Raw genomic sequence first — 22138 nt, 5'->3', positions numbered from 1 at the left:
CACAGCTGCATGGGGCCAACAGCTGGGAAAAGAGGCTGTGAATATCTGACGGGGGGCACGAGCCCCAGGTCAAAGTGCTCAGCGCTCCTCTCCCAGTCTCAGCTCCCAGCCTTGGCAAGCCATGAGCTCGCAGCCCTTGTACATGCCAAGCATGGGGGAAGGACCTGGGCAGGAACACATCCTCCTGTGAGTGCCCCTTCTGCTCCTTGGCTGCCATCTCACCCCGAAGGTGCAGCACAGACAGCCCCTTGCACTAGTACTGGCAGAGAATGGGAAAGCAGCATTAAATTGATGGACAAGTTTTCTTTTTATATTTAAAAACAACCCCCCAAATAAAATAAAACCAAAAATACCCCCCAAATAATAATCAGATTAAATAAAATGTGCAGTGAACATACCAATCAACACCTGTATGTGCGGTTCAATACAGTGCTTAACAAAACAATATACACAGGGTAAGGTGGGTGGGCACGGGCATCACTCCAAAAATAATAATAATAATTAAAAAAAATCAATTTCTTGTCTCTTAATTATGTCCATATAAATATATCCAGGAAGGAGGGCGAGAGGAAGGGAGGGCAGAAAGGAAAAGAGAAGGCAGAGGGAAGTGCCCGCAGTCCAGTGTACTCTGTGCCCATGCGTGAGCCCTACTGTGAGCTTGCACGCTCCAGCACCCGCAAGTCGTAGTTCTTTTTGGCCACACGCAGCTTGAAGCGGCTGAGGGAGTTGTTGAGGCGGAGGGAGGCATTCTGGGCAGCCAGTGGGCTGGGGAACACGGCCACGATGGTGTATAAGGCAGCAAGGTCACCGTGTCTGCCGTTCTCTGGAGTCCCATTGTTGTCCCCGCCGCCCCCATCTCCACGGCGCCCCTGAGTCTCTTTGAGCCACTGGATTTTGGCACCAGCCATGGCGAGCTGGGTGAAGAGCTTGTCAGCCTCTGTCCGTGTGATGCCCTCGGGCAGGTCTGTCACCTCCAGCACTCGGCCCAGCACTGCAGTGGAAAGACAGTACATGTTAGCGGCAGCAGATTCTTGGGTGGCAACAGCACAGTGAGAGCTGATGCGTGCACCCCTCACCAGCTCTGGGGTTGGAGCAGTCACCTCTACTTTGCCCATGAAAGCAACGCTTTGCTAAGCTGCCCCCACGTTAGGAATGTATTTTTTTAAGCCAGTCACTTCTTCCCCCTCAAACTGCCCCTACCATGCCCCATCCTGGTCCCCACACGGCCTGCTTCAGGAAGAGACTGGTATTTCCCATTTGCCCAGGGCTCCAGCAACACCAAGTCCTCCTTGCTTCCTTTGGCTGGGCTTGGCTTTTCAGTTAGGGCTTTCCCCGGTGCTCTGCCCCATCTTCCTATGCTGATCCTTGGGTACCAGGATTGGGAGCTAACCCAGCTCTCCTGCCCTCTGTCCCTGGAAGGGAGAAAGACAGGCTGCACCCACAGAGGATGTCGACATGTACGGATCCTGAATGTGACACTGCCCTGTGTGCTTCACCCACCGGGAGGATCCCCTTGTGTGCCCAGGCCAGTGTCATGCCAACCTCTTTGCCTCTGCTCTGTGGTACCCAAACACTTCTGCTGCTTCCTGGCTCCAGCCCTGCCTTTTGGGCTTAGCGGAGGGCTGGCTGAACGGATTCTTTGCTAATATTAACGTGGCATGTAATGAACATGCCAGCCGCAGGGAGGGGGGCAGCTCTCCAGCAAGCAGCTCTTAAAGGGCCCCCTGCAACCTGCTGCTGCTATTGTTGGTGACATGGAGGTGACATGGGGGACAAGTCTGAAGCCTGCAGAGAGCCAGTAAAGACTGCCTCCCTTCCAGGCTGTCTGGCTCATGCCCAGCTAGCAAGTCTTGTATTGCTGTGGGGAGAAGCCAGACATGTGCCTCTCCTTCCCTCCCTGATGACCAAGTGGAGACCCCCCCAGGGTGAGGAACAGGGAGTCCCTTCCCCTTTGGAGAGAAATGATCCACTGGGGATTTCAGCCCTCACAGTCACCCCTGGAAGATCCCAAAGCCCTTTACAAAGATGAGGGCTCTGCAGCTCCCAGCCCCACTGGGAAATGGACGCATGAGAGGGAAGGGTCACTTGGGAAGGCAATGGTGGGAACAAGATCTCAGGGGTCTGGACACTCACTTTCTGCTGACAAAGAGGAATAAAATCCCAGGAGTTCTGCCAGCTCCACCCACTCCATCATTTCAACCCTCACAGAGGCAGGAATAGGGTCCAGGTGTCCTGGTGCTCATCACTGACTCTCCAACAATTTCTCCCCACTCTTCCTCAAAAGCTTTGCTCAGTGCAGGCAGCGATTACTGGGCTCCTGAGCAACCCCTGTCCTCCCACCTCCCAACGGGCACAGCTGACTGGGACTGGCTCTGCTCACCCCCCCAAGCCAGGCCTCACAGGGGCTGTGTGGGGTGCGTGTTTGTGTGCGTGGGGGAGGTGGCGGCAGGCAGGAACTGCTCTCCACAACCACCCCCAGCAATGGGTTCTGTGGGATGCTGGTGTGGGCAGAGGTGGCATCTGGAGTCTCTGCCAATGCCAGCTACGCCCGTGCAGTGGGGACTAATCAGAGGGCAAAGGGGGAACTGCTTGAGGAAGGTAACTTGCCTACGTCGCTTGTCCCAAGGTCAGTGGATGCTGACTTGAGGGCCTGTCTCTTGCTCCGGTTTCCATGTTTCATTCCAGTCTGCCCCTTAAAGAATAAAAATGGTAGCGTGTCACCTGAGGAGACACTGTGGCCTCACAAGTGCCCACAGAGCATCCTGGGAGGGGGGAGGGGAAGACCAAACTTGACTAGGCCATGGCTGTGAAGGGGAATGAAGACACCTGGATGAATCTTGCACGCCCTGGCACCTTTGAGGTGGCAACGGGCTTGGGTAAGTTAGATGAGATCAAGGCACAGCCATGGTTCCAGGACACTCAAAGGACTTGGGGCTGACACTGCTTCTGGGCAAAGCTGGGAGCAGGATGAAATTTTAGCCCAGTGCCAGGCTCCAGGGAAATCCATTTACAATGGCAGCTCTGCTGGATGGATGGCAAGAGCGTGGGGTAGGCAGCCTGCTGTCTAATCAAGGGGTATCCAAGCACAGGGCAGGGCGTGAGACTCACTTCTTAACTACTCCTGGGCCCTGCCCAGAGGGGGGTTGTCTGGGGGAAGGGGAGCGGGGAGCTCTTGCTCTGCTCCCAGGACAGTGAAGGGGTGGGTAGGTGGGGGTTCGGCCCCAGTTTTACCTGGTGTGCATTGTAGTTGGGCTGGTTGTGGAGCAGTGGTGGGGGACAGATGGACAGATTATACTGCAGCGGCTGGCCCAGCAGTGAGTAGCGCCCATCACCTGCAAAAAGGAAGCAAATGAAGCAAATGTTTGTAGGGGTCTGAAGAAATCACAGGAAAGACCCAGCCCTGTGCTGGCCCCAGTCCTTCCCCTTACCTTGTGCCGGGCCCATGGGCCGGGGGAACTGTGTGAGGACAGGGAGGGGGCTCAGCCCCGTGCAGACACTGTTGAGGCTGGTGACAGGAGACGGCGTCGGGGATTGGGTGGGGGACGTGATGGGGCTGTTCAGCTGGGTGCTGGCCTGGGGGAGGGAGAGCGTTAGACAGCCCCAGTGCTTGCGACCAGTCCCACACCTGTCTCACCACCATGGGATGAGCCCACCCCCATCTCCCAGCCCATCCAGACAGCATGGACGCTGGGGTCCTCTCTCTCCCGACAGGCTGCTCCCAAAAGATGAGCTGCCTTCTTCCCAGTCCTCTCAATACCTGAGCACTGGTGTCTGGGTTGTACAGGTCTCCTGGCTTCTGCCCCCGCTGGTCCAGGCTGTAGTACTTACAGTGGCTCCACTGCACCACAGGGGGATTCTGGGGGGCCTGGGGGCCATTGGGTACATTCAGCTGCATCACAACCACGCCAGGGCCTGATGGAGACACCCCTGGGGAAAGATGACAGCAGCAGTATTGCCCAGGCTCTGCGCGCTGCTGCTGCTGCTTGCTGTGGGACAAGAGGCAGCCTGCCTGTCTGTGCAACTTCGCACTCTTCCCTACAACACCCCCTCCGTACTCTCTCCTCTGCCACTCCTGCCTGTCCCGGTAGGCTGAAAAAAGGCCCCAGCAAGTCCTGGTCGGGATCCCTCTCTGATATCACAGCTTACATCAGACAGTGATGATTTTTAATCCAGGAGAAATTCGAGCAGAGGGGACAAGCTGAAGGCAACTCGGGTGACCTCTCTCAGCATCACAGCAAAACTTCAGGCAAAGGATCTAATCACAGAGCCGGGCGCAGAGCTCAAGTATCCCGGTTCCAGCTCTTGCACCAATTCACCAGGCCCAAGCTCACTTTACTGCAGCTGGGACAGGATGCAGGAATCCTGATGCTCCTCTCATCCACGGCGCTCCCCGGTCCCACGAGCTGCCCTGGTGACACTAAGCCGCGTTGCCAGCAGAGGGAGTCCGCAGCCCACGGCAGCTCCCTCTACCCGCTCCTACCCTGCCTGCCCACCACGGCAAGGAGATGCCAGGCACAGGCCAGCACCAGCCTGGAGCAAAGTTGCTGTGCCACGTCCTGATAATTCCCAGCGGGCCGTGGGATGGGTAAGACTAAGGAAACCCACTGCACAGATGCTGCCAGACTTGGCTGTGAATTGACAGCTCTGTTCACTGCAGCCCCTACAAAACCTGATCCAATCTGTGCAGAATCAGTGCCAACCCTGACCGGTGGCCCCTCTTACCTGAATACTGCTGCTGCATCTGTGGTGGGCTGCAGGGTGACGGGGACTGTGGCATCTGATACTGTTCAGAGCCAGGTGGCTGAAGGAACCCCACCGAAGGGCTGTGAAGCAGAGAGTGCTCTGGTGAGGTGCTGGGGATGGGGAGAAACACCCTGCCCATCTGTGCAGGCAAACCACCAGCTCCCTCAGGACTTCAGATGGCTGGAAACACAGCTGCCTCTGGAGGAGCACAGGAAGCACCGCATGCTGCAGGACAGCTGTGTCCAGAAAGCGCTGACTATGGGAGCTAGGATTGGGCAAGCTCAAGAGGTGACCAGCATCTACAATGCCCAGCCACCCCTCTAGCTTCAGGAGTAGGATGCTATGCCCTTTCAGTAGGGCAGCAGGACCCCTTTCTCCCCAAGGCAGGCCAGAGATACAGCAGCTTTACCTGGTGCCATTCTGCTGGGCAGTTGGGATGACGCTATAGTAGATGGGTACCCCTCCAGCCTGAAGCCCCCCCTGAACAGACTGGCTGGCTGGTACAAGCACTGGCTGCTGGAAGGGCTGCTGGACCACACTCTGGGACTCATTGGCCACGGGAACCTGTGCAGGGAGGAAAGAAGCAGCCCTGTGGAATGACAGGTAACAGAGCAGGAGCAGGGAGAGCTGGCCCCAAAGAGACACCAGTGAGGTCCGTACAAGGTAGAAGAGATGCCAGATGATTGTCTACTGCAGCCCAGAGCAATCTTGCCCAGGCACAGGCAGCCCCTCCCAGCTCTTCTGCAAACACAATGGCGAAGGGACCAGCCACTCTCAGTCCCCCTTCTCAAGACATGTCCCACACCGATTCAAACGTGGACATGCCCTCCCCAAGCTGGCAAGTATGCACTACCTTCTCAAGGTGAGTAAGTCTCCACCTCCGGCTCCATCACTCAGGCACAGGAACAGGGCACTTCCTGCAAGGCCTGCACAGCTGAGGTCCCCTCCCCAGCAGCCCCTCGTTGGAGAGCAACTGATGCCTACCTGGTACGAAGGCAGTGGAGTGTACTGGACCATCAGGCCTTGCATCTGGCTCCCCATACCACTCCTCTGGCTACTGAGAAGGCCAGGGGGCTGCGCCTGCTGCACTCCCATCATACTCTGCATCTGGCCCCCCATGCTGTTCCTCTGGCTGTTGAGGAGCCCAGGGGGCTGTGCCTGCTGCACTCCCATTACGCCTTGGTATGTTTGCTGCTGGTTGGACATCATTGGCTGTAAACCTGTCAGAACAGGGTTTAAATGGAGCAGCTTCCCAGCTGGCCACAGGAGACAGCCCGAGACTTGGCACACGAGGGCTCAAATCCTGCTTTGCCCCCATCTCTTGCTAAAGAGTGGGAAAAGGGCTTCCCTTATGGCAGATGTAAAAAGACCTGAAGGAAGCTCCTGGCTTTAAATCCACTTTGCGGCACCTCAGTGCACGCTACATGCTGAGAGGAAGGGAAAAGTCTAAAACAGCCTTTGCAGCCAGGCCAAGTTTCAACTTTCCTTTGCACAGTCAAGAGGCACTCTATAGTCAGCAAGTCCAGCAAAGAGTGGGAGACAGGGAAGAGCAGCCTAGCCCCAGACAGTGCATGGGAGATCCTTAAGAGCCAACAGGAGTGCCAGGAAAGGGAAACATGCCCCCTCCCCTCTTCTACGCCCCCTTACCAGGCTGCTGGGACTGCTGGGGGAGCTGCTGAGTGCGCTGGGAGCTGTAGGCCACTGGGTGACTGAGAGATCGGTATTGCTGGCTGGAGTTCGGGTACTGCCCAGGAGGGTAGTAAGAAACCTGAATCTATCAGAATCAAGAAAACATGGTGATGAGAATACAAGAGGGAGCGGGACCAAGAAAGCTGGTCCCCCAGGACCAGTTTTCTCTCTCACCTGGCCTGGCTTCTGCCGAAGGAAACCAACCAGGGCTTTGGCTCTGGCTAGATGATAGCTCCTCAGGGAACCGCAGCCCCTTCCCGCTCCTCCCAGCCTCCACATCCAAGCCTTTCCCAGCACAGTAGTGCAAGAGCACAGTAGGCACAATTCTCATCACAGCTCAGGGGAACAATCCTAGAGGTCATAATGCCCTGTAGGACCCCAAAGAGAGCTTAGAGGTGTCAGCCCTGAATCTGGTCACTGTCCCTCCCCCAACACTATGAGCCAGGAATGGCCAGAAGGATCCCCAGATAAGTGCCTTGTGAGCTCAGAGGGACAAGGGGGCAGAGATCATCCTGTGCCTAGTAAGGGTGTGTGCTGACCCAGAGCTTGGACCCCTGTGTATTGATCCATCACAAATGAGCAGCAGAAAAAGAGGGGACCCACTCTCAAGGAACTGTTCTCTGGACTGCTCCCCAGCAGCCCCTTGCCTGATAGCTTTGGGCCGAGGTGCACATCCCCTCCAGGCTTGCACATGTCCTTACTTGCTGGGGAGGCTGAATGTAGCCCTGGGGCTGCAGCACCTGCTGCGTGGGGGCTGTGTGCCCTGAGGCAGAGTAGTTGGAGGTGGGAATGGGCTGCCCAGGGGTTGCCATGATGAATCCTGTCTGCTGAGGATGCTGGGAGATGAGGGATGACTGGAACATAGCTGAGGAAGGATCCGGTGCCTCGGTAGAGCCCTGTCGGCTGAGGCTGATCTGCCCAAATGGGTTGCTGAGTTCGTCGGCCTGCATTGGGGATAAGTGGAAAGGATGGAGGAGGACAGCATGTAGGACAACTGCATGGAGGACATAGCTCTGCTGAGTAGATTGCAGACCCCTTCTCCCTACTCTGTGTGGAGGAGCTCACCCGAAAAAGGTCCCCAGAAACGAGCCACAGATCAAGAGCATTCTGCAGGACAGGGGGTAGGGGCATGTGAACTGCTGGGGAGGCCCGAATGCTCAGTGGACACTGGTGACATGCAGGGCCCCACACAGGCAGGGGTGGCCCCAACCCAGAAGCCATGTCCCATGGGGCGCGCCATTCCCAAAAGACCCGGAGGAGACAACACAGGGGCTGACTGAGAACACAGGGCACCCATGGTCCCTGGACTCCAGTGCTGGGCACAGGCGTCACTTCCTGGTTGAGCTCTGGGGTTGGCACTTGCTCTTCCCCAGGCTCTTTCCAAGGTCAGCCACTCCAGCAGTGCCCAGCCCTGGTGGGTCCCACAGCCTCAGGCATCCCACTGCCTTGACCCTGCTGCAGCGCAGAGCCTCCATGAATCCCAAACCCACTGGGTGCAGTGTCCTCAACATACCTGATTAACAAAAGCTCATACAACACAAACACAGCACGTGAGTACAACAGAGACAGTGCAGAAGAGGAAATGGGGTTTATACCAAGTTGTACTGCTGGGGTGGAGAGACTGGCAAGAGGACTTGGGGGCAGGAGCTTGGAGAATACTGAACAGGCTGCAGCGCTGGGACCGGCTAAGACCAGCAGAGAAGGGAGTGGAGGAGAGAGATTTGGGTGGGAAAGGGGGAGGGGGCAGGGGAAGGAAGGATAGGAGGAAGGAGAGAAAGAAGGAACAACAAGGTTAGTCAACTGAGCCAATTGCAAACACACAGAGGAGGGCATTGCAGAGGGTTGGAAAGCATGGAGACCAGAATGGGGGAGCATTCCTCTCTCTGTGAAGACACACAGCCTGGCCGGTTGCTTTGTGAAAGCTGATAAGGCTGACCATGTCCGCAAAGCAGCTCTTGCCTGGCACGAACAGTGACACAAGTTCACAAAGGCCAGCTACGGCCAACAGCAGCAGGAGAGCCACTTCCCCCCAGCACAACCTTTCCGTCTCTCCCACTCCACTGCCCACTTGTGTGTGGCATTGACTCCCAGCTCTCTCTGCAGTGCTTCTTGGCCTTTCCTGCTGGTAATGTCTTTTCTTTGCTCTTGCCTTCTGTGGGGGCCCCTCTCATTTTGTCACTGGGAGGACCTGCTGATGCCTGTTTATGACAACACCCAACTCAAGCACCACATACTGTGCTTTGGGCACCAAACCTGTGATGGTCAGCACTGGATTGTTTTTTTGATCACTTGATCACTTTGACCTTTGGTGAAACAGAAGGTGCACACACATGGGGGACAGTACATTTTCAGACCTTTCACCAACAGTCAAACACATGAAAAAAGTTTTTCCAGGACCTAAACCATTAGAACAGCCAGACAGTAAGAAGATACAAAATAGAATCCCAGCAAGACACAGTGGTCCTGCACAAGCTCCAGAAGCCTGCTGTGTGTTCAAACCTCCCACACCCAGGGCACTATGATCTGTCCCATGCCATGCTACAGCTCCAAAGAGACACTCCTGCTAGCCTTAGTGCTGGACCCTGGCTACCTCAGGGAGACATCTCATCTGTAGAACTGAGATGTTTCCCTTGAGTCTCAGTATCCTCTGCAAACAGATCCACAACCCTGGAGCCAGTCCAGGCCCCAAAAACTACAAGCTCCCCCCATCCTCATACAGATGGCAACAGACAGCAAGGAGCTGTTCATGTTATCTGCAGTAAAAGCTGTTCGAGGAGGCTTGTTTCGTCCTCCCATCCCAGCCCACTGAAAACACTTAGAATCATAGAACAGCCCAGGTTGGAAGGGACCTCGGAAGATCATCTGGTCCAACCTTTCATGGGAAAGGGAGCCTAGATAAGATTATCTAGCACCTTCCCCGTCCAGTCGCATCTTGAAAACCTCCAGTGTAACTTGCAGTTCTTTGATGTAGGAGACATCGTAAGTATGAGATGATGCACCAGAAAGGATCCCTATAAAACTCATAGGCAGGCTGAGGTCCAGCACTGACATGCTGCTCTGAATAGGGCAGGATGGGAAGGTACTGAGGATACTTCCCACACACACCGCACAGCTCTGCACCCACTGAACACGAGGCAGCTTTGCTCTCTGAACGTGCCCACCGGGGCTGGCTCCCACCCCTTCCCCAGTCCTGCAGTGATACAGGGGCAGCTCTTGTGCTGTGGTTTTTTACAGCCTCAGGAGCAGAACAAAGTATGTAGGAATGACAGCCACGAGTGCCTTCCAGAGGGCTCCATCCTCAGAAATAGCCCTGCAGGCTGTGGAACATCACTCGAGTTTAACTTGGGGAGGGTCTGGAGAATATACCCAGGCACAGTTCCAGGTCTGCCTCTCCCCAGGACATCAGGTGACCAGCCATGGGATTTCAGCACTGGGGAGCTCAAACCCAACCACTATTTGTGACAGTCCCTCACCAGGAGGACAACTGGCTCCAGAACATAACCCTGCCACTCAGCAAAGGGCTACAGGTCCCTTGCCAGGAGGGCCACTGGCCCGAGCAGATACAGAAGAAGCTGGCAAGTTGAGATGTCGCACAGCATCATATTCAGGCACAGCAAGGCTCCCAAACTTTTCCTGCTCTCTGCCAATAACAGGCAGCAGGTGTGAGGACACCCAAAATCCACTGGGCAAGTGCTGAGTCCACAGCACCCTGGGTGTACACTGGCTCTGCTTCTACTTCCCATCTGTGTGCCCAAGGAGCTTACTGAGCCCTGGATACTGTGCAGCAACTCACCTGGGATATCATGTGGTTACTCATGGCTGGCTGCTGCTGGGCTGCAGGTGGAAGTCCTTGGGGCTGCGGTGGTGGCTGTTGGGGTGGCTGCGGTTGAGGCTGCTGGGCTGTGCAGGGTAGGAGGCCACGGCTGGGCTGTGAAGAAGGGGATTGGCTGCATGCTTCAGGGGCACCTAGTACCAAACCTTGAACAGAGAAAGGCATGGCAGGGTTGGTACCTGGGAGAGAAAAACATCAATTCATTGATGGGGAGGGCAGGGGATAGATCCTGTCACTACCTCCTGTACTGCAGCCAGATTGCGTTCTCTGCTGTCCACATGGGAGCTTCCATGGGGGACAGAGTGAGCAGGCTGCAGGCTAAGTCACTAGTTTGCCTCTGCTTCACGGCAAACCAAGGTGTTGACACCCTCAGGACTCCAAGTGATTGTACCTCTCTCCTCTCCATGTCCATGTACACACACTGACCCTCCACAGCTGGTCACAGCATCTTCTTCTCCCCCTGACCCGTGCATGCCCTGCCCCACACAGGGAAGACCAGGATGCAATTCTTGTTCCAGACTATGGCCACGAGTTGTACAGCTGTTATTCCCAAGAGTGTGTTCTCTTCCCTGATCCCAACCTAGCACCCTCACTCCAAGTGAACAGCCTACACAGCGGTCCCCACCCACAGCTCTCAGGTAGTTGCTGTTTGTGTAAACCTTCAACACTACTCAGAACTGCAGGAAATTAAAAGGCCAAGGCCAGGCTCATATGATGAATCTAGCTGGCCTCTGCCCAGAGAACAGTGCATGCTTGGTGCAGGTGCTGGCAGGACTGGCACAGGGTAGTAAAAACAAATCTGTGTTGCAACTGATTCTTCGGAGGGATGTGCCCTCTCTCTCGTTTGGAAAGCACCAGGCACAAGTCAGGGCCTTCTATAAATGCCATGGGCCTTCTGCTGGGAAGAGGAATCTGGCTGTTAACAGCAGCACCTGCCTGGTGGAGAGCTCTCCACCCCAGCATGAAGCAGAGATTACCAAAGGAGGGAGCTGCCAGATACACTCATGTCAGCTCAGTACCATAAACCAGTCTGTGGAAAGAAGGTGGAGAGCTGTTCCCAGTCACAGCTCAGTTCAGCAGCTAGGCACGGCCCCAGCTTGGACACTAATATGTTGTCATGATCTGTTCGAGTGCTTGACCAGAACAGAGAGGGGAGCGAGGGAATCCTATTTTATGGACATATAGTCCCAGCACATGCACATCTTTTCAGTAAAAGGCTAGGGGGTGGCAGGCTGAAAGCAATTCCTTCCTATGGTAGGAAAAATTGTTAGGAAGGAGTGCGATACATGCTGCAGGGCACTCAGCTGGGAAGTGCTCTCCTCAGTATTTCAGTCTTACTTCCAGAAATAAAAGGGCTGTGAAACTATTGCTTGATGCCCAGTAGCTGCTATTTAACTAATTCTGCCTCTGATCTACTGCATTTCAACAGCTAATCTTCAGGCATTCTGCTAAGGAGGTCTGTATCATCAGCCACATGGTGCAAAGAAGGAAATATCTTGCTGACAGTTGCCCAGAGGCTGAATGCTGGGATGGGAAAACAGCCACAGAGTCTTAAGCACTTCCTCCCCCACAGAATAAACATGAGGATATGCAAGGTGGTGGGTTCCCCCCACCCCCCCCACCCCCCCGCAACAAGTGAAAATTCCTTTCCTTCCCTGCCCCCCCCCCCCCCCGACATTTCTAATCACTCGCCATTATATATAAAGCCTGGAGAGCAATTGGCTTCTGTTCCCAGGGGAGACCTGGAGGAAAAATACAGAAAGAGCAAAAAAGCAGATCCTCTCTTGCTCTGCTTTGCACATGGCTAGGACAGATCTTCAAATAACTGCTCCCATCAGTTGATGAATCAGTCCTGGAGGTGGCTGCAGTAATCAGAGTGCAGCCCTGAGCACAAGGGGAACAAGGTCCCAAGAGATGATGTAGGCACCTTCAAACCGCAAGATGAATGTGTGGTTTTCAAAGCCAGCCTGGGTGCTAGAACAGCAGCCTGGCTGCCTTTTAGATCCATCCCTTTTATTTGAAAGGATTCTTGTGGAGCAGTCTAATCCCCCACAAGCACCAGTCTGCCTCCCCTCCCCAGGAAAATGACAGCTCTCAAGCATTTTGGGACCTGCTGCCTACCAGTGAGAACGGAGGAAGCTAGACAGTGAGACAACACTGGATTTTGCTCATTGATACTGCACAGCAGTTGTAACCAGCTACCATATGGCTCCTCAGTTATCACCGGACCATTAAAACGAGAGCTGTGCTGCGCTGCCTGTGCTGTCTCTTCCACAAATGCCTTTCCCAAGCAGTAAGTTGAAAATAAAGGACTCTGCTCCCCACTGATAGAAGGGCTGGTGCCCTGCCAAGTGCAGCGCACATCCTCTCAGGAAGCTGTTGTCAGTAAGAGATTACCAGTGATGCCCCACAATAACTTTCTCCGTGCATGGGCAACCCTTTGGGTTGCCTAGATGGAAAAGGAAGAACTGATCTGAAGCAGGCGAAGAGACTTGTGATCCTAATTCCCTTTGGTGCTCCTGAAACCTTGAGCTGTATTCAACAGCTCTTGAAGAGCTGCAGGCCCAGTTCCCTGCTGTTATGTTTGCTCTCAGGAGTATAGTGAATCATTCTGAGAGAACATCGTAGGCAGATACCAATTAAGGCAGTCTTTGTCTGATGAGATAGACTGTGTGTCTGATGAGATAGACTAATTGGTGACACCCTTCCCTGGACCTCCTTTGTTGGAAAGCAAGGAAAACTGCCAGATGGTTCACCCTGACTAAGTCTCCTTAGGGCTGTGAGGGATTCTGAGGAGCAGAAAGGAATGGCAACATAACTTGCAGCACAGCAGGGGAGAGAGAACAACAGAAAATTGGTAGCTTGAGTTCTAGGGTATGGGACTAAACAACGTCCTTTGTCTTAGATAACTCTGCTAAAGGCAAGGAAGATCTGATGGTGAGTATTGAAAAAGCAGATGATGAACCAACAGGCATATCCCTGCCCAGGTACTGAACACATTCAGACGATGCTAGCCATGTCCCATTTTAGCCAGAGTCCCTGACCAGAGCGTCATGAGCCCCAGTCCCCCAGCCCGAAGACTATGTCTGCTAGGGGCCCTATGGCAGAAGGTGCGCAGGGGAAACAGTACAGTACCTGCCCGGGACGTTCTGCTGGCAGTGCTGCCTTTGCTAGTCCCGATGCTGTCCCCCCGTGTCAGGATGGAGATGCCACTGAAGCTGCTGGCTTTGGTAACAGGTGGTCGCAGGTTGCGGATGGAGCCATCTGAGTCTGTGCTGCTCCACGGCCGAGGGTCCAGCGACTTTATTTCACTCTCTGTGCTGCTCTGGCGGCTGCCTGAGGCCCGGTTCAAACTGTCCCGGTTGCCCCTGCAGAGACCGGAGGAGTTAGACTGTACCTCCAGTGGAAAGGGGCAGCAGCAGGACCTGCGGGTGCTGCATCAGTACCGCCACACCGGGGCGGTGAGCCCCTCCAGCAGCTGGCTCTGTGACACAGCATGTTGGCACTTTGTATAGGGATCTGACAGCAAACACACACCCTGGGTCACAGCTTTCTTGGGCATGCACTGTGAAGAACCAGACACTGCTGATCTTCCTTGGCATGTGTTGAGAGCTGGCTCCTGGCCCTTTTCCCTAGCCAGATCCCAGCCTGGAAGAGATGCCAGCAGGGTCAGAGCATGATCCCTTGCTAAAGCCCTCCTTGTCTCAGAACAGGGAGCTTTTAACAGAGGCCTTGAGACAAGGCTGATTGAGATCTCGTGAGACCACTTTCCACACCAGCCCTGGTAAGGCTTTCTGCCCAGCTGGAACAGCTACATGCTGGGATATTGCTACGCTCAGAGCTGTGCTCCCACTGATCACCCTCCCTTAGCCCCAGGCCAGGTCTGGCCACAGCAGGACTTTATGGAGTATCAACAAAACATCCCAAGCAGTGAGCCTGGTTTATCAGCCCAGCTAAGGAGCATAAGCACAGTAATGGGTTCCTGGGCCTTCACTGGCAACAATTGGTGAGGAAGGCAACACTGGAAGAGATGCTCATATAACGCTGCAGGCTGAGCCTGGCAGCAGCTCCACGCAGTTGTGGAAGGGAAAAGATAGGTGTGGAAGGAACTTCTGAGGTGATGTCCTGGGCTGCTGGGAGCATGTGAGAGCCAAAGAAAATACGTCTCTTGGAAAACCAGTACAATGGTTATATCCCTAAAGAGGTGAAGGAACTGGACTATGCAGCCTCAAACTCCAAATTACAGTTGACCTGACAAGCATCATTGTCAAGCTCTTGGACTCTCTCCAACCTAAACTCTGAAGGCTGCTCCTGGGGATGTTCAGAGAGATGGCGGTAGTGTTTGTGTGTGCCGGGAAGGGGCATGTCATGGCCTCTGTTCTGGCTCAGCTGCAAAGCTCTGGTTCCCTGAGAACCCAGACCCCTCTCAAGCTGATTACCTCTAACCCAGCAGCATAACAGTTCTGCTTTTTCTACAAATGCTCTCCAAACTCCAGGCACACTCTCTTGAGTGCACTGCCCTAGCAGCTTCAGCCATGCCTTTCTCTCCATTAGCCTTACTACAGCCTGTTTCCAAGTGTGTCCATCAGCAGAGAGCTCTCTGCAATCAGATCTGTGCTTCAGCAGCATTAATGAAGAACTTCCAAGCAAGTGAAACAGAGAGCTGTATTGCTCTGAATGCCAGGCTTTGAGGGTGGTATGTCTCTGGAATTCACAGAGACATCATCTCCAGCACCACCACTGAGGGAACCCCAATCTCCTCAAGAGCTTGTCTCTCTCTGGCCAAAGCTCAAAATGGTCCCGAGGCCCACATATGCTCCCTCTCCCCACTATGGGAACCAAAAAACAAAGCCAGCAGGTTAACCAAGCTCTTTAGGGACTGGGCACAACAGTCAGAAAAGCTCCTAGCGCAGCCCTGGCTGCAGCTCAGCTCCTAAAGCTGCAATCACATCAGCAATGGTTTTTTTGCCACTTGCTAGTTGAGTTTTACTACAGCCCCACCGCTGATCTGAAAACTATACCCTGACTTGAACACCACTGCCATAGGCAGACTCCAGGACACAGTCCCTGTAACTGTGCTGAGGACACCTGATTTTCCACAACAGTGTCCCTCCAAGGACAGCCTGAGCCATGTGATGGACTGAGGAGAGGGCCAAAGCTGTTCCTACACTTGCTTAGATCCTCCTGTCCTGTTCATACACAGAGATGCTTCATCTCTAGAGCTTCGGCTATTAAACGAGAGGACAACAGGCATGAGGGTCTCTCCATTTTTATCCTGTTCTTTATCCTCATACCTTCAGCAGCCTCCTGCAGCAGGGGTCTGTGCAAGGTGATTCGTCAGGCTAACTCCATCCTTCCGGCCCTTTCATCCACAGGAAAACTACTTAATAAGAAAATGCTGCTCAAACATGTTCCCAGTGCCCCCTGCAGCACACTCTGGTTGAAATGGAAGCCTGAGACACTTCATTGCCACCATTAAGTAATCCAGCCTTTATAATCAGGGATTAGAGACAACCCCACCTTATCTGGATGCTGATCCTGGCACTGTAAGGGCAGGGGCTTTCCTATCCTTTTGGGAAACAAGAGGTGGAATGGTTTGAAAACTGCTGGAATCCTCTGGCTTCTCTATTCCTCCCTGCCATCCCCACCTTCCACCCCTCCATTTTAACTGATGAATCAGCAAAAAAGGACTCAGAAATTGATGTTGCAAAAAATACAACTTCAATAACTTCACAAGCAGCCATGCATGGGGCAAACTTACTCAGCAGGACAATGTACAAAATAAGTCACACAGAGATACCTAAAAATCTGCCTCCGTTTGTGAGAACTAGAAGAAAAGCCTTCTTTGGAGATTCTGTCGGTTAACATCAGAAAAAAGCATCATTATAGAGTCATGCAGTCCTCCGTAGAGAAAGCCAGAGATACAAATAGTGTCTGCTAAGCAGTACTAACCTGCTGTCGGTGAGATATCCATTCTGGCCAGTCTGGAAGCAGGGAAAAGACATGGAGATGGGAAGAAATGAAAAGGGAGACTTAGTAACTTTGAAAGCAACAAACTCAGGCAATTTCAAAGCAAAGAGGAGCAAAGCACTAATAGTATGGGACTCAGACGCAGTTTGTGTTGTGCACCAGTTACATAGTCGCTCAGGAGTCTTGCTGAGCCTTCTGCACACCAGTCCCATTTGGCTCTCCATCCAGGCCCATTAGGAACTTCTCCCGATACCTGCAACCCTCAGATCTCTCAAGAGTTTGCAAATCTGAGTCCTCAACTCCCTACTTCATTGCTCTAAGGCAGCTTTGATGGTAGCTTTGTCAATGGAACAATCAAGGCCAGACATACAAGGGTCCTTATTTGCTAAATGCAGGCACAATTATCAGAGCCATGAAAACCAGGCAGAGGGCTCAAAGCTAGCCCAGCCCACCCTGCGATAGTAACCCCTGCCTCTGGAAGTCAGATGCAAAGCACTGGCTCAGCCCATGAACACAGAGCAAGGGTAAGTACATGCCCACTCAGTGTTGTGCTAACATGGGACAGCACCTGGTCCATTCCAGGACTACCGGCAGAGCTGCTTACTAATGTGACTGGATGGCTTTGGGCCTGGGTATGTAAGACAAGTCCATGATCACAACTGGCTGGAGAGTCATTAGCTGAAGCCTGGCGACTTGACTAGGGACCGAGCACAGTGGTTGCCTTAACATCCTCCTTGGGCAGGCACATGGCAATTCCCATTAGGACAAATGAAAGGCGTCATCCCCAAGACACTCAAAAGCAGCAGGCAAGGAGCTGGACTTTGAACATGATCCATGGCAGATGGGCACTTGGAATCGTCCCCGATTCCATCATTTGCCACTTGGCACAGCAGGGAGAGCTGCCTCCAGCTGGCAGACAGGACTCAACATAGCAGAGCACAGCAGCCCCTCTGAGCCAGACGTGAGCAAGGAACACAGCTCCGGCTCAGACTAGTTCCACGTAGGGAGCAGAGAACTCAAAGAAGCAATAACCAAGCTGGACAGTTTGTAAGAAAGACAATAAATGTACTGCCCAGATTAATCCTGTAAAGGTACAGAGCCCTGCCTGATACTCCAAGGCCAGCACTTCTTGGTCAGGAGGTTGAAGCTGCAGCACTGGAGAGAAGCTGGGGGAGACAGCTGCTGCTCCTTTCAGGTTCATCGATTGATTTGCGAGTCATCCCAGAAATGCCACTGCATAAGCTTATAAACTTGCTGGGCAGCAAGGAGCAAAACTGCCTCCTCTGTCAGTCCCCACACATCTATTGCCCCCTTAAACATGCAATTTAGGGAAGGAGCAGACTGGGGAGTGGAGGTGTGGCTCCTCTATCTCAATGTCTTAGACATCTTTGTTAGGAGCTGGAATTCAATGGTAGATACCAAGAACACTGGGAAATTTGTAGAAAAGGCAATGACGAGATCTGACCTCTTAGTATACGCAAGGACACCTTCTGCCACAAAGTTCCAGGAGGGTACCTGGCAAGTGAGCCATCCAAGCTTACCTCTCGTGCAAATATCCGCTCCCTGACCCGCTGATACTCTTCCTCTCGCTCTTCTATAGATTTGCTCCTTCTCCCATCCTGCAAGGGGAGTCTGATCTGAAGGGACAAACACATCTCAGCGGGTCAGCAGTTGCCAATGGGAGCAGGGGGCGCAGTCAGCTGCTGATATTTTTATGTAGCAGTGTAAGTGGATGTGGATTACCGAGTGTGTGCATGATGCCTGGATGCAATGACACACCCTCTGCCTTTGAACCTACCTTCTGGACACCTATGTCTAGGGATGAACATCCTGGAGGTCTTAGTGCACTCCACCTCCTGGATCAAGCACAACCACTCTGCCTGAACTCTGCCTGATTCGGAAAGGACAGATCAGGAATATCACCATGTGCTTCTGAAAGACAGCCTGTTCCCAGGGGTCAAAAGCTAAAGGCCACTCTTTGGAACATATGCCAACACAGCAAACTCCTGCTCAGTCTTGGATTCTCTGCTTTGTGGGTAGCTGCATCACCTGCAGAGTGCCACCATGGGGAAACCAGAAACTGCTACTGATTGCAATGACCAGCTCCCCATCCTGATGACTTAAGTTCAGAAACATGACCCAAAGCAAGGGATAATGGTATGCTGGGGCGATGTAAAGATGGGAGCTACAAGAGCAAAGAGCACGAGATCCCTGGTGAAGAGGTCTCCTGTCTCTTGCCCCATTTTTGACGTTCAAGATTCTGTCTGACACAGGCTGGGAAAACAGCCACAGATGAACAAGCTAGCTCTGTGTTACGGGTGTGGTGCCACCTGTGACAGCCCGAAGGCAGCCAGAGATTCAGGAGGGTTTTTTAGTTCCGATGACTGGCAATGCTGCTGAGCTCAAACTGTTTCATTTTGCTGATGGTTTCCTTCCAGCAGCACTGCGAGGTCCTGATGACTTCACAGCTTGACTCGCTGCAAGCCCCAGGGAGGGGTGGGAGAGATCCTTGGCAAAACTCAGCTCTGGGGCATTTCCAAGCAAACCTTAGCAAAGAGCTTCACCTTAAAGCCTGGCCCAGCCACCAGTCCATATTCAGGGTACAGGAAAGTACCCCCCATAGAACCCACACAAATTCTTCATGCGTTTCCACAGTATTTTGTAAAGTTTTCATGATATATCTAGATGCTGCTGCTTGGGTGAGGTGGAAGCTTCTATTAAAGAAGGTTACTGCAGGAAACCCAAGAAAATTTAGAGTTGTTCTCCTCTTAGAAAAGTCGCATTTGACTTTCACAAAGTATGCAGATACCCCATTGCCACCCCTTACCTGATTATCATCTCGGTCCATGCTGGTATCATCTCGTTTTAGGATAAACCTCTGCGGGAACTCTGCATTCTTCTCATCTTTGATGTGCTCAGAGAACCTCTGCTCAGGGCTGCAGGAAGAACCAGCCCTTGTCAGAAGGGCAAAAATGGGCATAGAACTGTCTTCATAAAACCACTGCTTTGCAGGGAGTGAGGGGGTGTGCAAAGATGTTTGTTGTGTTAAATCTCTTCTCTGTCTGATGGGAACAAAAGCTCCTGCCCCTTCTCTGAGAACTAAAGAGAGCTAGGAAGGGCTTGCAAGTACATACACTTAGGACTGGAAGTGAAGGATTCTCCTTTTCTAGAGGGGGGACCTGCCCTTCTTATGGAGGCAAAAAAATGTGGTTTGGAATCCATCCTGGTCTGGACCATGCCAGGGCTCTGTGTCTGGGGGTCATGTAGCACCATGCAGGGAAGGGAAGGGGATGCCAGCCCAGTTGTTCTCCCTCCCTCCCGCTTACATTCGTGTGTTACTGGTCTTGTTGATAATGACCGCCTTCCCGGTTTGGTCAACGTTATGGTCCATGCCGAAGTAGGCAGCTACCCGGTGCAGCAGCATCCTATGGTATGAGGTCATCTGAGGGAACTTCTTAAACTGATTGCTGAGAAGAGGGGAGAAAGCATTAGACTTTAGAAGGCCTTGAATTATAATCTGACACGGAAAGAGAGATCAAGGCCAGAGATGCCTTAACCAGATCCCAGATCAGGCCATGCCACCTATTCCAAGCAGTTAGTCATGACTCCAGTGCTGCTTCTTACACTGAGCATGAGCATGGGCTTACACTGCTTTGCCAGACAGAGCTGGGCTGATTCAAGGGCTCAAGTTGAATAGGCCTTTCCTGAAATAAGATCAGCTTGTGCAGAAATGCACGCTTGTTTCTAAGCAGGAACAGGAGCCATAATTAGTTCTTATACTGTGACTTCTCTGATCCTATTAGATAAAGAAGTTTGCAAGCTCTGCTGCATACACCTATTCTATCTCACATTCCGGGATGTGAATCCTGCCCCTGGTTTCTCCATCCCCAATTTACGCTAGGAAGAGAAGCACAATGGCACTAATCTCCTTCACAGTGGATATGGTGTTAAAGCAATTGATATCCAATCAATATGATACTCAGAAACCTTGTGTATGGACAAAAGGAGGTGGAGGATGTACAAAAGAACAGGCCTCCTAACCAGTGTGTCCAAAAGACACTCCCTTCTCCCCTGGGTGCCCAAGCTCCTAAACTGTAAGTTACAAACCTCTTTTGCTTGACACAAACTTGATGATCACTTACTTGTTATCACTAATAAATTCCAGAATCTCCTGTTCTAACTTTAGTAGCATCATTCTATCCCTGTCAAGAAAAGAACAAGGAAAAGGCCACCTTCAGAGACAGTGAAACAGAGCTTTCTCTGCTTGGTACCCCCCTCCCTGCAACACAGAAAAGTCCCAAGTACCTGAAGCAAGCAACACTATTAACCAGGCTTCACACATCCTCCACAGGAATGAAATAAAAAACTCCACATTTTTTCATATGTAGTAAATAAATTGCCAGATTTTTTTCAGTTTAAAGTTGTTGTCTTGCTAACAGTGCTTGGCTTTTGGTAATATTGAATCTCTGCTCTGCTGGAATTTCCACTGGTAGATACTCCAGCTTTGCTATTCCTATGCCAGCATTTGGCTTGATTACATTTATTACTGACACAGCAAGCAGTTCCTTTAGAGGTTGGTATTTGACAATCATTTATAGAAAGGGTTTTAAAGCAATCAAGATTCCTTCCTGCTTGCATTCAAACAAATTATTTTTCCCCTTCTCTCTCTCCGTAATACACAATTACATGTTTTGACTGACTGCGGTATATAAAATTACAGTTGTGCTTTTTGTTTCTACACTGCCCCAGCTCTAGTAATGCTCTCTGAATTCCAAAAAGTAAAACACACTTTCAGGTACTTTCTGTAGTTGCTGTAGTCCCCCCTCCTCCCAAGATACATGAATACATACATACATACACACACATGCACACAAACACCACGGGTTTAAGAGTCAATCAAAGGACCATTGGTCGCCAGGTACTCCCTCCCTTCACTCCATCAGCAAGTTGTTCTACTGACTAGGGACCTACCGTGGGTTTTTTTTCAGTGTATTTACTAAAAATTCATGCAAATCTATTCCAGTGGAGTCCGTATATTCCTGGCTGGAATCTGAAACAACAGCAGCAGCAGAACAAATTAACAAAACACCGCTATAGAATAGACTGAAGGGAAGAGGTGTGTGTCTCACTACATGCATGAAGATGATGTCCCCACATTGCTGCCAGAGGAAATTCAGCCTCATTCTCAGCACCGACTATTCATGACAGGAAGAGAGGAAGAAAAGGCCACCTTTTTACAGAACTGCACAGGTTGGGACCCATATCACCTGGGCTCAACTCCAGTTTCTAGCACAGGCTCTGAATGCAACCTCTAGGTCAAGTTTCTCAATCTGTAAGATAGGGACTGTATACCCTTTCCCCTGTGGGCAGCAGGAGCATCAGTACACTATGTACAAGGCACTATGAGCACAAGGCCCCATTAGGAAGATGCCAGATCAGTTCATGGAAGGAAACCTTGTCCCTAAAACCAAACATTCAGAGCATACTCAGGGTATTCCATGCTGTTACAGGAGGCCCCTGCAAGTGTAGTATACCATATTTTTGTACAAGCAACTTCTGCACCTTTGATCCCTCAAGCTATTTAACTGGAAAGCCCCGCTGGCCCCGTTCTTCGCCTCTCCCCACACCCTTTTTAATTTAAAAGTAATCGCAGAAAAAACAGTAAGTGAAACTGAATCTGCACCAGGGTGGAGTTGCTGTCTGTACAAGGATTTCAGGTGCAATTTGCTCACCAGATTGAACGTGTTCATCTTTTAGCCATTTCTATGCCCCAAAATCATACACGCAGGATCATACAGCAGAAACTTAGCTCACTTCCTTGCAACCTCACATCTTGCCACCTGTGGCAGGTTTTATAAAATCAAATCTAGACTGAAAGCAAAAGTCTATACAGTGGGTCTTCTT

The 22138-nt window shown here is 52.1% G+C and overlaps 1 protein-coding gene across 25 annotated transcripts in view; it reads right to left on the bottom strand.

The window, feature by feature from the left end:
* Positions 1-288: 288 nt before the first annotated feature.
* Positions 289-22138, bottom strand: part of R3HDM2 (R3H domain containing 2) — a 62062-nt gene continuing 40212 nt past the window's right edge. For 11 of the 25 annotated variants that reach the window (XM_072847109.1, XM_072847110.1, XM_072847120.1 and 8 more), the window contains 19 exons: positions 21206-21284; positions 20377-20436; positions 19561-19701; positions 19062-19170; positions 17776-17871; positions 16217-16248; positions 16065-16118; positions 13400-13632; positions 10226-10443; positions 7080-7376; positions 6391-6517; positions 5728-5963; positions 5153-5307; positions 4723-4823; positions 3758-3927; positions 3429-3573; positions 3232-3332; positions 2608-2692; positions 289-991 (listed from right to left, as the gene is read on the bottom strand). In XM_072847109.1, coding sequence (XP_072703210.1) covers positions 648-991; positions 2608-2692; positions 3232-3332; positions 3429-3573; positions 3758-3927; positions 4723-4823; positions 5153-5307; positions 5728-5963; positions 6391-6517; positions 7080-7376; positions 10226-10443; positions 13400-13632; positions 16065-16118; positions 16217-16248; positions 17776-17871; positions 19062-19170; positions 19561-19701; positions 20377-20436; positions 21206-21284 — 2783 coding nt within the window. In that variant the 3' untranslated portion in view covers positions 289-647. The remainder of the gene's footprint in view (positions 992-2607; positions 2693-3231; positions 3333-3428; positions 3574-3757; positions 3928-4722; positions 4824-5152; positions 5308-5727; positions 5964-6390; positions 6518-7079; positions 7377-10225; positions 10444-13399; positions 13633-16064; positions 16119-16216; positions 16249-17775; positions 17872-19061; positions 19171-19560; positions 19702-20376; positions 20437-21205; positions 21285-22138) is intronic. The other 14 variants (XM_072847100.1, XM_072847102.1, XM_072847104.1 and 11 more) reach the window with 14 other exon arrangements.

The sequence above is a fragment of the Ciconia boyciana genome, chromosome 27, assembly GCF_034638445.1.
Source record: "Ciconia boyciana chromosome 27, ASM3463844v1, whole genome shotgun sequence".
NCBI lineage: Eukaryota > Metazoa > Chordata > Aves > Ciconiiformes > Ciconiidae > Ciconia > Ciconia boyciana.
Note: the sequence above shows the minus strand (reverse complement) of the source record. Positions and strands in the feature narration are given on the sequence as shown.